Raw genomic sequence first — 18108 nt, 5'->3', positions numbered from 1 at the left:
CGGGCTCTTAACCCCTGAGCCATTTCTCCAGCCCTGGAATTTTTTTTTTTATCATTATTGCAATTTGTCACATGAAATCAGGTGTAGAATCTTAAACTTACAAATTCATGTCAAAGCTTAAAGTGTCTCAAATGTTTAGAATTTGGGTATTTTCATTAGGAATATGCAACTTTTTTTTTTTCTAATATGATAGGGCATGGAAGGACCCATATTCACTGAGTACCGGAGGCTAGTGGCTGCTTATCTGTGGTTAGGGGTTGGTTTAGTCTGGTTATTTCCAGAAAAAAAAGTATCCGGCCACTTGATGAATACTAAGTCACCCCAAACCACTGAAACAACATGATATTTTTTCCTTTTCTGTAGTTGTAGAAGTTAAAAAAATATGGCATGTGGCACGTGTCTGTGCACGCAAGTTAAAGTTTTATGTCTTGACTGTATACAGCAACGTGTGGCAGAGATGTTTTCCCTGTGATAAAACCTATCAGGATGGTAACAATTTCAGAGGAAATCTCTGTTTGCTCAAAGCTGTACATCCTTCAGTGAAAGTCACAATCTCTTTATTAGCAGTGACCGAGAATCTGCATGATAAAAATTGGCAGCATATTAGCTGTTTATTAACCACTAATTAGTGATCACTGAGGGAAATTACAGACACATTTCAACGATATCATGCCTACAAGAACTATTCATATGTTGTAGAAATGAAAGGAAAATTGTTGACGTAAAAATGTTTTCATAAATTTTGAAACTGGGAGGGCTCAGGAGAAATATTGCAAAACAACCACAGGCTACATTTCTGAAAGACGGGCTTAGATTATTTACGTTGCTTACTCCTACATGACAGTAGTGTCCATCACAGGTGGCTGGCATCCAAAGAACAGTAAGAACACTCAGTGCTCTGGAGTCAGAATCACTCATAGGAGAAAGACAGTACATCAAGTATTAAACCAGGACACAGTGAAGTGAATCCTACAGGACAGCATCATGTTCCAGGTGTTCATGGTCAGCTGCAATATCTGAAACATTTTGGACTTTCTCTATAATTTAAGCATAGCAAATGATGGTAGTCTTCTTATTTACATTCCTGACAAAGTGCCTTATAAATAAACCAGTTTATAGCATACGAGCCACAGAAAAACAGTAAGTTAGAAGCCGAGCTTTCTAGAGTTACCATAAATAGCACCTAAGTGCAAGAAGGGGCTATCAGTAAAAAAATCTTAGCATCGAGTGTGTTTAATGAGGATGAAGCTTTCCCTAACAGATGGTATACAGTTGGTTTGCTCATCAACACCTATGCAAATAAATTTTTATTTATTTAAGCTACGAAAACCAGAGAGCAAAGGAGTGCAGTCCTTACAACGTAGTGGAGGCAAGAGAAGGAAGAGTAAATTACAGGAGTGGCAGTGGGGGTTGCTAAGGTAATGCCATCTGTCACAGAAGATCTCTGACCCCAGGTGGGGGAGGGTGTCTCAGAGCAGTCAGTCATGTCAGAGTGTCCTCATTGTAGTTTAACCAGAATGGTTGTGGAGGACTCACTCTCAGATTGGGAGGAGTGCTTGCTCAGAGAAGAGTCTGACCAGAGAGAGTCTGTGGCATGGCTGCTAGGAGCTAGTTAGGAAAGGATGCTTGTATAAACAAGCTGAAAGGCCTTTGGTGGAAGGCAGGCGGGAAGGCCCCAGATCATTAGGTGGTGGCGATGGGCAGGAGCCACCGCCCAGTAAAAAAGTGGGCAGGCAAAAAGCACTCACAGACAGGCATGAAGAAGAGACATTGGTTGTGCCTTGCCTGTGTGTGTGTGTGTGTGTCATTTACCTCCAATATATTGGCAGGTAAGTGCTGGTGTTCAAGTTGAGGTTGAGGGAAGAGAATAATGAGAAGAGAGATAAATCATTCAAGTATATGAAAATATCTGTCTGACGATATGGCAGAGAAGATGAAGCACTGGCTTTATGTGCAAACCCTCTAAGGAAATACATTCAAATGGATTAGGTGCCAAACACACTGTGTGGGAAAAGCATGAAAACGTGAAGAACATGAGTCCAGTGAATTTTGAACAAAGGCCCTTGCTCCAATAATATTGCAGTAGAAACGTCCTCCTCAGAAGTGTTCAGGTTTTGTCCTAATGATAGCGCAATGATGTCAAGTTGTCTGTTGCTTGGGCAGAATTAGTTTGTCTCTCAAGAAAAACTTATGGAGCCTAGTTCTTCCTATTGTTTCCCAACTATCAAGATGGTCCCCCAATATAAACCTTCCCCCCCCCCACTTACTGTTTAAATTGATCAAGCTATAAACAATTACGTGGATAAAAAGACTTCTGTTCACTTTCTACTCACCAAGTCTGTTCGTTGCTTTTACGATGACGTACAAAAACCATTGAAGTTTTAAATACGCTAGCAGTGTTAACCACAGTACTGATGTGCATAAATAAATGGAAACCAAAATCCTGGTGACCATGGTTAGACTCGGTTAGTTAAAGCTACTGTTGGCATCGAGTCTTAAGAAAGGAGAAAGAAACTGAAGGAGAAACCAAGAGTTTAAGAACTCCAAAGCTGTGGGTAATCCAAGAGTTTGAACACCAGGAACGGACCAACCAAGTAAGGAGACAGACGATGCCTGTCAAAACATTTTGTTGGCATCTGTTACGCCTCTGATGTCAGAAATGATGATGAACATCTAACTTAATGAGTGGGCATGTGAAGTGGAAGCATTTTCCATACTGCATGGCCTGCAGGCAGCTCACAACAGGTTGGTCAATGTCAGTTGAGCAGAGCCTCTTCTAGGTAGCTTGGTTAGCTTTTGTAACTTCCAGGTGGCCTAGCTTGCCTGAGACTCTTCTAGGCTTGTTTAAGAGTGACTCTGTAGTCTTTACTGCTTATAAGCTTGGTTGAGAGCAGGGAGAGTCTAGTGAAACAGGTTAGTTTTAGGTACATCATGACGCTATCTTGAATGCTTTATGGCCTGTCTTAAGGACTTTGCCCTGCAGGATAAAAAGTTTTACCTCCCCTTGGGACACCCTATTGTCTCACTTGCCTGTAAATACTATCTTAAAATATCCAGTTGTTTTACATCCCTTCCACCTTGAGGGGTTTCCCTCCACGATAGAAGGTTTTCATCTTGGAGTAAATGGCTGTATCATATCATCTCTTACAGGTATCCCCAGCAGAAAGCAGGAGGAGAGAACCAAAAACATGTAAAAGATGGACATAAATATTGTCTGGATTAGCTTGTAGTAGGAGAAATTTGCTTCAAACAAAAATGGTTTTCTTACCACCCACCATAGTTAGTAACAGGTAGATGACTTCAGAAAGATCAGTCAAATTGGTTTGTGTTTCCTTGATTTCAGACTATGTAAAGTGAATGAGTTCAAATATTGCTCAATAGTCACTCACATTTTATGAGTCTAAGTTGCCATTCACCTTCCTTACCTATGGAGGGAGGAACTAGGGACACCAGCTTGCAGCTGTCTGCTGTTAACTAAGGAAGGGGGTTCTTAAACTGTGACATATCTAATACCTTAAGTTATTCAAAAGTAAAATTGAGTCCCCTGGTTCAAATGAATCCAATCCAGAACACTAGAGATAAGCCCGTAAATAACAGCGATACAGCAGAAAGGTATCCAGGAAGTTCAAATCTTGTGGATATTGAATAGTAGGAACTGTGGTGTGATTTTCCATCTAAGAAGCTGTTGTATTCTAAGAACACCGACAAAGATGGAGCGTAAGATTGATCCTGAAAGGAAAGCAGAGGTGGGAGAACCTACCAACTGTTGCTCTGCAGTGACTTGGGCAAGCTAAGTTCCCTTGGCCTCAGTTTCTCCATATGTCAGTTATAAGCATTAACATGACTCATTTTCCACAGTTTGGGAAGAGTGAGCTATTAAGAAGGAAATATAGGTCAGGGCATCTGGTGTGCAGTCACAGCTGTTCAAAAGCATCACGATTTGAAAAGGATAGTGTTCGGAAGGCTCAGTAAAGCTTTGCACAAAACCAAGACTGGGGAGGGGAAGGAAACGGTTATGGGTTATGTGAAAGTTGTCATAGAGAGGGAGAAGAAAAGGTCACCTCTTTTGTCCCCTGGGATAAACATGTAGAACTGAAAGAAGGCAGATTATGGAAGTGCTTCTAGTAATTAGATCTCAGAATTCTTCAAGCACTAAATTGCTGCCTTATAAACTAATGGAGCTCTCCATTATGTATATTTGGGAAAGGCCTCACTGCCCATCTGGTAGAAGATGGAATAGAGAGGATCTTATGGTACTATTAAGTTAATACTGCTCTCTCCTACCATGCTGCACTGTTCAATTATTTGAATATACACTTGAATTAGCACGCATGTGAGTGTGCACACACACACACACACACACACACACACACACAATTCATAAAGTGTAGCTTACAGCCCTTGACATTTCCTATGTCTTCCTGGCAGAATTTCGAATGTAAAAACCATTGTGCAAGACCATTAAACAGAAAATGAAACTTAAAAATAAAGTATACGATCTTAGGGAAGACATAAAAATAAATGTCCATTAGCAGAGGAATAGATAAAGAAAATATGATTTATATCGTAATGAACTCTCTGTTAGTCTTTGTTTTTTTTTTTAAGAAGCCAGCTTTATATCCATGTATTTTGAAATGGATAACCCAGAGGATATTATGTAAGTGAAATCAGCCTGTCATAGACCAAATACTTTGTGATTCCACTTACAGGAGGCATCTGAAATAGTTGAAACAGAAGCATACAGGAGTTAGGGCTGGGGGCTGGCCAATAGGGAGCTGGGCGAGAAGGGGCTGAGCTGCTATCCAGGGTGTAGAGTTTCATTTAGGCAAGACAAACAGATTCTAGGAATTTTCTACATGACATTATGCCTAGAGTTAATAGTTCTATATGAAAAACTTAAAATTTATGAAGAAAGGCCTGGGGGAGATTGTGCAATCGATAAAGTGCTCACTGTACAAATACAAAGACCATAGCTGGGATTTTCTGAGCCCACATAAAAGCCCAACATTGAGGAGATAAAGATAGGCATCCCTGTGGGAAGCTGGGAGCTAGACTGACCACAGTTGTATAGCTCTCAGCTCAGTAAGAAACTGTGTCTCAATAAACAAAGAGGAGAATAACCCAGAAAGACGCCCAACACATACCAACACACATACACACATTCAAGCTTGCAAAATGCATGAATTGCAAAGATATGGTAAAGAAGGTAGATGTCATACATTCTTGGCAAAATCAAAATAAAAACCGCAAGAATTTATGCCACCTTTTGACAATATTATTGACAATAATATTGACAGCGCAAAATAGTAGAACCCACTATTAATCTGATGAAATGAACTTTCATTCATCTGTGAAAAAAAAATATTGTTGATAATCTCAATGTACTTTCCCCAACTGCTGCATGGTTTGGGAAATATTATTTTGAAATAATTAACAGCTTCTGCACGTCAGGGAATGACTATGTAGAAGGTCGTATGCCAAACTCCCCGTGTATATTATCATACCTGCCGAGAAACTCTCTAAGATGAATCTTGTTATTAACCCCACATTAGAGATGGAGAAACTACAGTTCAGTGAGGCATATAATAATACCTTGAAAGAGCCGCGGTCTGATTGGTCTCCGCCTTGTCTATTCTAAGCCCCCTCTCTCTAACACTCCCCCACTGCTACTGTGCAGTGTGCTTTCTGCCTCTGTCTTACTTCCCTACCAACAATATTTGAAGTTGTTTTCTCTCTCCTCCCATAATTTCCTCCCTTGGCTTTTAGTATGGCATGCTTCTCTGGATTTTCTTCTCCTTTTGGAGATACCAGTGCTAGTCTGCTGGACTGGTTCTTCCTTTGAATATAAAGGTTTGCATAAGCTCAATTCTCCGGTTCCCTGCATTCTTCATCCATGTTGATTACTGTCTAATGGCTACAAAAGGCATCTGTAAGCTAATCTTTTTTGTTGTTGTTGTTAATCTCCAACTGAGACCTTTCGCCTGAGCCCCAAACCCTCTCATCCCATACTCCACCACTACTCATGGATGTCTAGAGACATGCCTTCACTGACATCAATGATTTGGTGCTAATACTTGGTCTCAATTGATGGCACAAGCCCTTCTCAGCTGGAGTCTTTCTCTCATATCTGTTGTGCTTTCGAAATAAAAGTCCCATCCATCAGATTTCTCACCTCCCCTGTCCAATGCCTCCATCCCATGTTGAACCACCATCTTTTCCTGGTCTGGGTTACTGCAGCAGCCTCCTATTTTGCTTGCCTGCCTTCCTCCTTCAGCTTTATCCTAACCAAGATGCTGAAATGATTTGGTTAAAATGTTAGCCGAATCATTCTAATGGTAGCCTCAAAATCTCCTAAGGAGTCCTGTTTTTATTAATCCTAAGGTAAAAAATTCTTTCCTTTACAAGGGCTTCTGGCTTTTGTTACCTCTGAATTTACTTCCTGCAACTCCATGCCCTACTTAAGTCCCCCTTTCCTCTCTGTCTCCAACCTCAGAGCTTTGCCTTCTCTCTTCTAAGTTGGTCTATCTTTTGGGTGGGGTCTACTTGACTGTCCCATTTAACATGGCATACAATCTTCCCACCACTGTTTAACATGGTATAATTTCTAGTCTTTCACAAATGAAATTTTGCTTGTTTCATTACTTAAAAATTACATAGCACACAGTAAGCATTAAAAGATGATGCTGGGGCTTTGAGAACATTAACATATCAAGAAATCAGGAAATAGTTAATGAATGAATAAAAGCGATGAGGTTGTAAACCCTAACTTTGAAATCAGGTTAATATTGGGGGGATTCTTTAATGAACCCCCACTGTTTCTGGGCCAGTCTGGATACTGACAAAAATCATTGAAAAGGGGAGTATTGATGCTGTGTTTTGAAACATTAGAAAAATCGTTTTGAAGAACCAAATTAGGTTGGGCGAATCAAGTAGTTGGGGGATGTTCCTGTGTCTTCTCTTCTGCTTCCTTGAGTGACATGCCATGGGTCACAGATAAGGCAACTGTTGGCACTACAACAATCCTACTATAGAGAATTTGATTGATTTTGTTCCTTTAGACCTTCCTGGGCTCCCAAGGTCCAACTAGACATGTCTTTCCTTTTCTGTGTACCACAGTCTCACTTACTCCTAGTCATCAGGGAGTACCCAAGCTAGTCCTGCTTCCTACCAGCTGGATGCTGTAGAAAATTTACTTTGGTACCTCAGATACCTCACCTGTAAACTGCAGGCAGTAATAATACTGCTTGTGACAGTGAACATGTTAACATAAATGTGTCAGTATAACGGCTGCATTTGGTCAAATCTTCTACTCGTTAGTTGCTATTATTGTAATCGCCACAATTTTTTTTTTAAAAAAATTTCATTTGGTTTCTCAGGCTGAGCATGGTGGCATATACCTATAATCCCAGCACTGAGAAAGTAGAGACAAGAGGATGGCGAGTCCAAGGCCAGCCTGGTATATATCGAAAAGAAGATACTTACTATTATGCTACAGAATGAACTTCATATGAAATAACGTGGCGGAAATATTGTAAGAGATTTATAAACTCTCTATTATCTTTTTAACTATCCACATTTAAGATATCTGCACTGTGGGTATGGCTGGCACTTGGTGTCAGCCATATTATCAGTTAAAGGTTTTCTATAGATTGAAAATGTGCATCGCCAATGAAGTTTGGGTGATCTCCAATGATTCAGATACCGAGAACCCACGTAGGGAAGCACTGCTTTTAGTTCTGTCATGGCTGCTGCCAGGATCCCTCTCTAGAAGCAGCTACCAATTATTGGTGTTTCCCCTGCTCTCATAAGTCTCTTCCCCTGCCACATCCCATGAATGAAGGACTAGTTACCATTGTCAGTTCTACATCAAGCTCACAGAGAGGTTACTATGGATGGTACATCAGGTAGCCAACAAAGAACAAAGCCTGGAGAAAACTCTACAGCTCATCTTCATGGCCACTGTCTTTTCACTTGTGGAGAAGCTGGGAGAAGATGGCTTTCCATCTGACAGAGATGGTGAATGGAATGACAAAGTGCTATAATAGAATTTTACACATGTAGAAAATAATGACCTCCCAAAAGTCTAGGTAATAACATCTGATTGGTGTGCTTTCTGAATTGACCAACCTATCAAATTTTAGTGAGGTTAAGTGTCAGTTTACAAAGGAATAAGTAATGTTTGAAGTTAAGATAAAGCATAATATAATTAAGATTTTTTTTCCTTAGGAGATGTTGTAGATTTAAATAAGGTTAACCTGGCTCCCAAAGGTCTAACATGAAAAATAAGCCTCCGGTACCTGGAGATAATTTACAGATGGATGTGGTTTACAGTGTCTTAAGAAACAACTTATCTATCGATAATTAAAAACAAAAATCCTTAGAAAGAAGAGACTCTTAGATCATAATTTTTGAAGAAAAGATTTTTGTGCAAATAAATAAATGCGAAGAAATTGCTGAGTTCAGCCAGCAAGGTTTGGAACAGTTTCTTTCTCCTTTCCCTTCCTGGTTAGAAGCTAATAAAGCATTAGGTTTAATACAAAGCTCAAACTCAAGGAGTTAGCATCTCTGCAATACACACGGAAAAAGAGATTGGCAAGTGTAATGTACCGCTGGGGACTGACAGGTCGTGGCATCTGAAGACATTTGTCTATCTTGCTGAAGAGGCATCTCTGCAGTCTCTGGAGGAAGCTCAGGGAACTGTTTGTGGCTTTCAAGATCATGTCCTGAATGGGGAGCTATCTGAATGGAAAGAGCTGCTGTGTGTGTGTCTGGATTAGGGGTTGGTGAGCAAGACCTTTTCAGAAGTGATGGAACATCAGTGGGTTGTGGAAACTGTGGTGTATTAAGGGGGAAACTACTTCCTAGGTCCTGGTTAGGGGTTAGTTTCAAGGTAGCTATTCTTCGAGTTTGAGAATCTTGTGTGTAGTCTTCTTGTAGAAATGGGATGTTGATGTCTCCAAAGTGTGCAGGACTGGAGCTGGAGGCTGCTGGCAGTGGGTTAGTGATTTTCTGGGTGTATGACACAGTTGTGCTGGATTCCTCAGAATACACTAGTGTCTGGTTAGAGTCTTCACTAGAATGCACAGTTCCTTGGAAAGGTTTAAGGTTAGTAAAGTCCTCTATACAAGATGGAGTTTGTGTGGTAGCTACTAATGAGTCTAAAATGTTACCCTTTGATTGATTGGTTATCAAGGACTGACTGTCAAAGCTCTCCTTTCTGGCTTGTGGAAGGGGTGCCTAGATGGCGAAAAGTGTTCAGAAAGAGAGATGATATAGAAGGAAAGGTAGAAAGTCCAAGTTAGTTATGAGAGGCATATTGTCAAACCTGCCCTGAAGAAATCCATACATACTGTGCCCTGAGTAGGCTACACAGAGTGGTCAATGTCTGTCCTATAAGAATATTTTGTATCTTATTGTCAATATTTTCTCACAGGTTAGAAAAGATGTTTTAGTTTAGAATACATTACAAAGACATTGTTGCCACCCAAAATTTTAGAAATTACACTGAAAATGAGTCTATGTTATCTTGTCATGTTTTTAGACCTGGAGGTCATTTAGACACATGGTTTTTAGCATTTTGTATGCAGGGTTTTTACTAACATCTCAAAAGCTCATTGTTTGTCCGACTCATGTTCATTCAACACATAATCACTGACTCTCAAACTCTGAAATCCAAATGAACAGCAGCCAGAGCTTTAATAATTAGACCTTATCTTAAAGATTACAGTAGAAGCTGGCCTACTTTTATAAGCTTTACCAGAGAATAAAGACTAAAACAACAACAACAAAAACCTACCTGTGTTGAGCTTAAAACTCAAGCCCCATGTTCACACTACTGCGACAGGCAAAGCAAGTAGAGAAGGCAGAAGCATTTTTTAGCTAGGACACTAGGAATGAGATTTCCAGGAGGATGAGAAAACAGAGGTCTGGGAACTAGACACACAGCAGGCACTGAGCTATATTACCTGGGTTGGTGATTTTTTGTCTTGCAGGTTTGGTCGAACGCTTCTAAAACCTTTTGCTGCAAGAGAGGAATATGTGGCATCTCCGTTCAGTGTCTCTGGATTTCGATCATTGTAAGATCTCCAAGCTTATATTAAGGGAAAACAAATCGAACACAGAAATATCTACGTTCACTTGAATTTGTTTTTTTTTTTTTTTTTTTTTTTTTTGTGTGTTAGAAAATGGATTTGTTTTTCTAAAACCAAGACGATCTTTATTGAATTATAATTTGTTATGCGTAACAGCATATGAAATTTAAATTTAACATGAATTCAGTGATGTGGCTATGGATATGGAAAAAGAAAAATGTCCTTGAAACAAAGCACAATAGCTGTTCACAATATTTTTTTTTCTCTGTACCTGAGTCTGGAGACTGAGACTCACGCCCTGAAAGAAAAACAATGTTGAAATTAACTCGAGTGTGAAGCAAACCAAACCTCCTGTAAACATACTCAGCAGAGAACCACATGCATGGTTTTTGTCGACATTATCTCACTCCTAAAACGGGGTACCTTTAATGTAGTAATGAGAGGTCTGAGCACTATTTTAATTTCAATAGGCTGACCATTTGTTACATATCTACATCTGAGAGAATCACTCTACAACTAGAACATACATCAAACACTAATTTTCACCCATAATAATATTGCAACCATGTAATTTTAAGCTTACTGTGGCCCAAAATGGATATAGGAGTCCCGAACACAGAATTAAAGGATTGCAAAGAATCTGGTTTGCAAACAATGAGAATGTTTTAGAACATTAACGTAAGCCACCAGATCTGTGGCTGACTGGAGCTCATCTGTAACTGACTATTTTTAACTGCTCTATTAGACAGTGACTAATGTTTCAATAGCTTGTTTTTTGTTGTTGTTGTTTTTGGGTTTTACTTTCACAGAGGCAGATTTATCTACTGTATAAGATAACATTTTCATATTGTTCTCTAGAATTTAATTTTTCTAATTGTCCTTTCAAAGTCTTTATTCAAACAGGAAAGCTACCTATTTTTTTTTTTTTAATCTTTTAGCTCATAAGCTGTGGAAACTAAGTTATAGTAAATAAATTGCTTTTGGTACAACACCACTTTGTTTAACCATATACTAATCATCAATTGTCTCAGAACTATATATTCAAGAACTTCTTATATGGCCGTCTGAGGGGATCTGTTTGCACAGTTTGGTCTATTGGGCCCATAAAGCCTTGATCTTGGAAAGGATCATGGGAGTCCTTCAGTTTCTCATTCATTATATATTATCATAAATTGGAATAAAAATGAGGGTGATCTAGTAATCCAGTAAAAATAACTTTGTAGAATGATTCGTGACATCTTAACTGGGTTCTATACCTAGAGTTTAAAGGGGGCCTGGAATTCACCATCTTGTTGAGTTGAAAAACAGTGACACCTCTAGAGAGAAAGCTAATATAGTGTAGTAATGCACCTTTAGGATTCTGATTTGGGGGCACTTAAGGAAAGAGATTACCTGGTCACTAGGGTGTTACACTCTGTGGATAAAGAATAAATCTAGGATTTGAGAAGGGCAACGAATGAGGAAGCAGTGTCGATTATGATTATGAGTATTGAAATTGTTTGCTTGAGTAGGAAGTTTATATATTACTCTTGGCTTGATAATATGTGCTGGGGTGAAGCACTAGGAGCCGTGTTTGTAGCGGTGCCAGGGATGTAGATGAGGTAGGGGAGAAAGGTTATATGGAGTTAAATTATAAACACTTGGAATACATATCCTCTGATAGTTCTAGATGGCTAGCTCTGTCTCCTCACAACAGGGACCACACTATGGGGTCATAGAAACAGAGAACACTGTACCTAGACTTACCCATGGGATATTGACAATCATAAACTATAGGCAGGCCCACAAATGGAACATCAAGATGAGGCTGTGCTTTAATAAAGCTTGAGTGTATGGTGATTTGATCATATGTTTCAGTGAATGATTAATTCTCTAGCAATGTTGAAACATACAAGTCCTGCCTCATAAATTCTCGTGAAAGCTGATACATGATGATCCAGGGTATAAAGGATCTTGATTCTTTTATTTAAAATGTAATTAAAATTTCTTTAAAGGCTTTATGTGTCAATATATGCAAAAGAAATACTCTTTTAAAGTTAAATCAGAAATTTAAGGCACTGCTAAAAATCTTATTTCTAGTGACGTAAAACAGGTAAGAGATACTAATTGCTCATATCGTTGAAGTTTATTTAACTTTCCTTCCTCTTTCCCTTTCCTTTGGGTACAGGGAATTGAACAACAAGTCTGACACATGTGAGTGTTTCACCACTGAGTACATGCCATCCTTAACTCTGATTTTATTATTTTAAATTTTGAGGCAGTGTGCTAGATTTGCCTCAAACATGCTGAATTGTCTGGGCAGTCTTGAACTCTAAGTAGCTGGGGTCATAGGTCATGCCATCAGGACTGACTCAGCTTATTTTTCTATTCTGACCGTGAAACATTTAGTCTTTCCTAACAACTTGAATGGTATGGAATTGCTTGTAGAACAGTTTGAGTCTCTCAAATGCATTCTCTAGTTCAACCCAATGTTCTCGTTTGTAGGTTATTTTTATAGATGATAATAAACAGGAATTGTTAACGTGGTGGGGTGGTTTGAATAGGAACATCCCTCCACAGACTCATGTGTTTAAATGCTTGGCCCACAGGGAGCGGCACTATTAGGAAGTGTTGGTCTTGTTGGAGGAAGTGTGTCACTGTGGGGGCGGGCTTTGAGGTCTCAGATGTTCAAGCTATGCCTAGTGTGGTACACAGTCTCCTGCTGCCGTCAGATCAAGATGTAGAACTCTTAGCTGCTCCTCCAGCGTCATCTCTACCTACTTGCCACCATGTTTCCTGTCATAATGATGATGGACTAAACCTCTGATACGGTTTAACAGCTCCAATGAAATGTTTTTCCTTATAAAAGCCACTGTGGTCATGGTGTCTCTTCATAGCAATAAAACCCTAACTAAGAAGTACAGTAAGTCATTCTCTAGTGCGTGCATCAGTAATCACAAGTGAGATCTTAGCTGAAACGTCAAGGAACTTCACAGTTCAGGCATTCCTGTTATGTGATGGGCCTTCCTTCTTTTTACTTCTCACTCTCATCCATCTAATGCAGCCAGAGAAGTTAAGTCCATGTTTCTACAGCACCTTCTCATATTCATCCATGCATGAACAAACATACTCAGAGTAGTTTTTAAATCCAAGTAAGATCAGACTACATGCATTACAGTGTTTTGGGTTTGTTTGGTTTGTAAAGAAGGACAACATGAGGCTCCTGACTTGACATTTAAACTTGGACCTTGAAATACATTTGAGTTGGGGAAGAATATGGAAGTCACCTTTGAAAGGTTTCTTGTTTGTCTCTTTGTTTGTTTGTTTGTGTTTTCTTTAATAAGGCTGGGTAGGACATCCTCAGTACCAACTGACCACCAAACATGTGTTTGTAGAAGACTGGAACACGGAATGGCAATTGAAATTGTTTGGGGACCCCATCACTTTCCACCTTCTGTTATTTAGCTAATTAATTTTAGACTTCAACAATGTCAGCCAATTAAGTAACCAGTTACAAGAGGCATGAGCTACCCTGTTAAGGGTCTAGGGACAGGCTAGACTCTAGTTGATCTTCCACAGATGTAGACTTTCCAGATAAAGCCTGTGTCTCAGATGGAGGGAAGACATTACAGACATTGAGAAAAAAAAAAAGCTACCTCAGTAGATGCTGAAATATCACATCCTCAATTGCTTTCTGAAGGACATTTTTATCTGTGGGCTCATGGTTATCTAAATTAATCACGATTCTGAAATGCTCTAAAGCATGTATTAGATAGATGTAAGAAGGTCTGTTTCCTGTTTGCAATCTGTGGGGAAGAACCAAATTAATTCTTGAAGAAAGGGATGATATCTTAATAAAGTATCATGTTACTTTAGTTCATGAGATGACAAAAACTTAAATAGTTAACACTTGCAGTTAATATATTTTTGGCAAGTGACTGATGCTTTTAATTATATTTTTAAATGTTTGTTTTTAAGAAGGTATCAGTTTCCTTTGGCCTTTTATTTTTAGAACAAACCCAGAAAGGGTAGAAGCTATTCTTGGGATTAGAAAAAATAAGCTTGAGTGGGGGACTTGAAAGGCATTTAAAGCCTCTGTCTACATTCCAACAAGGTGATTCTGGAAAGAGAGGTGAGGTGAAGCCATTCAAATGTGACATTGTGAGTTAGTGACGTTATACCTGCAGCCAATAGGTTTGGAGAACTTTGAACCCTCTTCACAGATGTTAACGTAACAGACATGGCAGCACGTTTGCGAGCACACCCACCGCTATCTGGAAGCAAAAACATGATATGCCAGAGGCCAAGGCAAAACAGAGAAAGCACATGCGATGTCATGCATTTTACGTGAGATGTGTCAGTCATCCATGAGAAAGATGAACAGGTGAGCATTAGTAATCATGGAACACACCTGCGATCTTCACTCCCATCCCCAAAGGTGACCAACCAGGGGTCTGCTCAGAGAGCGACAGCAATGCTCTCAAATGCAACGGAAGGTTTTCTATTGAATGCTCAATGCTTGTTATCTAATGAAATCCCAGACACAGAGCTCAGTTTTGTTTACAGCCTTTGTATTTAATGCACACTAAGTCTAGAAACAGCACTGCTAGCTTTTGAAGTTATGGATTATCTGTATTTTGGCCTATAGTGCCATGTTGTAATATGCATTCATATAAATAATTTAATTTACTCTATTTTACTTATGTTTGCTAAGGATAATCCAGGTGGTTCCTAAATAAAGTAAGGGCTGAGTTATCTTGATTGAATAATTTTGGAAGTAATATTTTTCAGCTGAAGTATTTTTATACTCATATGTACAGGTCATAAAGAAACGCAGAACATTATGCAATTTCATGTCTTCCTACAGTTCTGAAATAGTTATTCTAATTGACAGCAAGAGCAACCCTGATAGACAAGTATTGAAATGAACATATTTTTGAAAACAAAGGCATTGCACTTACAGTTTTGAATTGTAGCTATGACATGATCTATATATGTATGCTAAGAAAATCAAAATGTGAAGTGAAATGTGTGCAATGGCATCGGCCATTTTCTATGCTGTGAGAAGCTGAGACTTCTAAATTTGGAAGACAAGACTCCAAGACTGAAAGGTTAGTGTTCTATTTCTGAATAGACTCTGATTCTGCTCCCACATTCCTTGGTAATATAGCATGTGCATTAGTTTTCTGCCCTTCTCCTCCTCCTCAAATCAAAGTAACCTCAATTTTCTCTTTGGAAGTGAACATACATAAAAGCATAGTGTAACTAACAATATAAAACTATAACTAGGAGTTATATTGTGTCTTATCACATGCATTTTTTATTATTTATTTCATAGGGAAAATATGCAATTAATTAAACATGAGAGAATTCAGATTAGTAAATATAGTTGGAATTATGAGTGAGTTAATTACTGGTAAAGTTATAAGGTGTGAGGTTAATAGAACACAAATCAGTGTAACTCTTCTAAAATAAAATCTAACTTATAATTTTTAATGGAGAAATCATCAGACAGGAAACCTGACTGAAACACAAAATGAAAATAAGCTAAATGAATAAAAATACTATAGCTAGGAACACAAAGAGAAAGACACAGATAGTAGAAAATTAAAACTGAAAATACCTTTAGCAGAACACCGGTGGCTATTTTCAAATTTGCTGAAATCTTATGAGAGACAAGGTGTCTAGAAAAATGTACATATTGCCACTGGATACAACATAGGATCTAGTTACTTCTGACTGGCCTAAGGGCTGGTTAGTTAAGGATGTCAAAGTGAAAAGTGACATCACTTTTAGAAGAATTTTATTTTCTGGTTCTTTCCACTCTTAGTGTCAGAGATGAAAACAGTCCATCTCAGAAACATGGATTAAACTCAGCATGTTTAAACTGTGCTGAGGTGCCCTGCGTCATCTCTATGAATCCACAGGCTGTTGGAGGATACTGAAAAACTTTGGGAAAACAGCAGGACACGGAACAAAAGCTTAGAGTTTCGATATGATATTACAGTCTATATGTATTTTGATCACACTGTATCTCTAAGAGCTAGGTGGGTGGTTGCAATGTTAAGAAGCAAGTGCCCTCTGAAAGTCATTTCAGGGAAGAAGAGCAGTTATGTACAATTTCATTTCATGGTCTGAGAAATCTTCCTGGGCATGGTAAGCTCACACATACCACTATTAAGTAATTGCGGTTCCACTGTAAGTAAATTACTATTTTTCTTTCAATTCACATGTATTATTTTGTCAAATGACTTTTAAATCATCAGGACATAAATACTTATTATATTGTTTACACCAAACTGCTTAATAAATAGAATTATTAGATGCTTCTTTATGGCTTAGAAGCAGCATGGAAAAAATACTCAGACATTGTCAATGTGAGACAGAGAATTGTGGGAATCTTCAGGCTAAGTAAATGAAGAGTTTCTGCTAACACTTATTAAAGTGCTGATTTGCAAAAGCTGAGTTTCCTTGAAATTGGTAGAAGAGACAAACCACTAGAAATTAATATGCACTATTTACTTATATTCTGATATTTTATGTTATTCTTTGAATATACTTTTAAGAACTCAAGATGAGGATGCTATCTTTGACATTTAGTTCATCTCTGAAGCAGCCTGGTGCTGGCCTTACCTTCAGTCATCCACGAACCACTGACTGGTTGGGCATCCTTTCACGGAGCTTTAAGATGTCTGATGGCCATTTGCACTGCTAGAAAACACTTACTTACATGGGTAAACTAGCATCTAGTCTATGCATTACTGGATTAACTATCTTTCCCCATTCTGATGATTGTGAATTCTCATACATTAGAAAATAATGGGGCACAATTGCTGAGTGAAAACAGGACATAGGCGGGCAGTGGTGGCGCACGCCTTTAATCCCAGCACTTGGGAGGCAGAGGCAGGCGGATTTCTGAGTTCGAGGCCAGCCTCGTCTACAGAGTGAGTTCCAGGATAGCCAGGGCTACACAGAGAAACCCTGTCTCGAAATAACCAAAAAAAAAAAAAAAAAAAAAAAAAAAAAAAAAAAAAAAAAGGACATAGTTTAAACATCCTAAAATTAAACTCATTCTCCTTGGATAGTTTGTTGTGTATTTGATTAAGAGAAAAGATTAGATATAAAAAAAAATTTAGATCTTAGTGACTGGAAAATATGGTTTTTTGCCTGCATGTGATGTGAGATTATATATGTGTGTGTGTGTGTGTGTGTGTGTGTGTGTGTGTGTGTATGGGTGCACACCATTATGTGTATGGTTATGGTTCTGGAGGCCAGAGGTCAATGGTAGGAGTATCCCCATGTCTCTTTCCATCTTATTTTTTTAAAGACAGGGTCTTTCACTGTGCTTGGAGCTCCGGACTGGGTAGCCTGTCCAGGGAACCCCAGGAGCCTCCTCTCTCTGCCTCCTACACGGCGCTGTGGGTGGTGCTTGCTTCCATGCACAGCTTTTTGCCTGGGTAGTTGGGGTTTGAACTCAGGTGCTCACGACTGAGCAGCAAGCACTTTACTCAACTGAGCTACTGTACCTGCCCTGGCTTAGAATGCTTAAAAAATATTATATATCATTAATTATAGATAGATAAGGTGAACCAATTTTATTTATTAGTTACATGGGAGTCAATTATTCCTTAATTTTGTTATACAGTGACAATAATTTCAGTTGCCTAAAGCAATAGGTACCTATCGTCTACCTAAATAGCATGCACATACTTGTCATTTGTATTTTTTAAAGTATCATGTTTTTATAGTTGCATTGTAACATTACTTTGGAATTTTAAACAAAGAGTTTTAGCTTGTCGCCAAATTTGCACGTCTGAAGATACATTTACCCACACAGGCAACCCCATTTTATGCACATTTGTGTCCATCTGGAGTCAAGATCACTCCTTACAAATGGAAGGTGGTTGTCATGGTTTCTGTTGCTGCTCTTCAGCAGCACCTTGGTCTAGACCAGAGAGTTAAAGTTGGAGCAGAGAAGTTGGAAGACTATTGTTAGGATGCGATTATAGGGGCAGGAAGAGCAACTGTTGAATATACT

The 18108-nt window shown here is 38.8% G+C and overlaps 1 protein-coding gene across 26 annotated transcripts in view; it reads right to left on the bottom strand.

Annotated features, from left to right (window-relative positions):
* The window catches only part of Sorbs2 (sorbin and SH3 domain containing 2), a 191946-nt gene that overhangs the window by 70069 nt on the left and 103769 nt on the right, over nucleotides 1–18108 (bottom strand). For 11 of the 26 annotated variants that reach the window (XM_076914072.1, XM_034520139.2, XM_076914070.1 and 8 more), the window contains exons 4-6: nucleotides 14252–14344; nucleotides 10363–10389; nucleotides 9966–10090 (exon numbers count right to left, since the gene is read on the bottom strand). In XM_076914072.1, coding sequence (XP_076770187.1) covers nucleotides 9966–10090; nucleotides 10363–10389; nucleotides 14252–14344 — 245 coding nt within the window. Of the gene's footprint in view, nucleotides 1–8607; nucleotides 9238–9965; nucleotides 10091–10362; nucleotides 10390–14251; nucleotides 14345–18108 lie in introns of all 26 variants that reach the window. The other 15 variants (XM_076914085.1, XM_076914074.1, XM_076914073.1 and 12 more) reach the window with 3 other exon arrangements.

This window comes from Arvicanthis niloticus, chromosome 16, assembly GCF_011762505.2.
Source record: "Arvicanthis niloticus isolate mArvNil1 chromosome 16, mArvNil1.pat.X, whole genome shotgun sequence".
Classification (NCBI taxonomy): domain Eukaryota; kingdom Metazoa; phylum Chordata; class Mammalia; order Rodentia; family Muridae; genus Arvicanthis; species Arvicanthis niloticus.
This window is presented reverse-complemented; position numbering and strand designations above follow the sequence as displayed.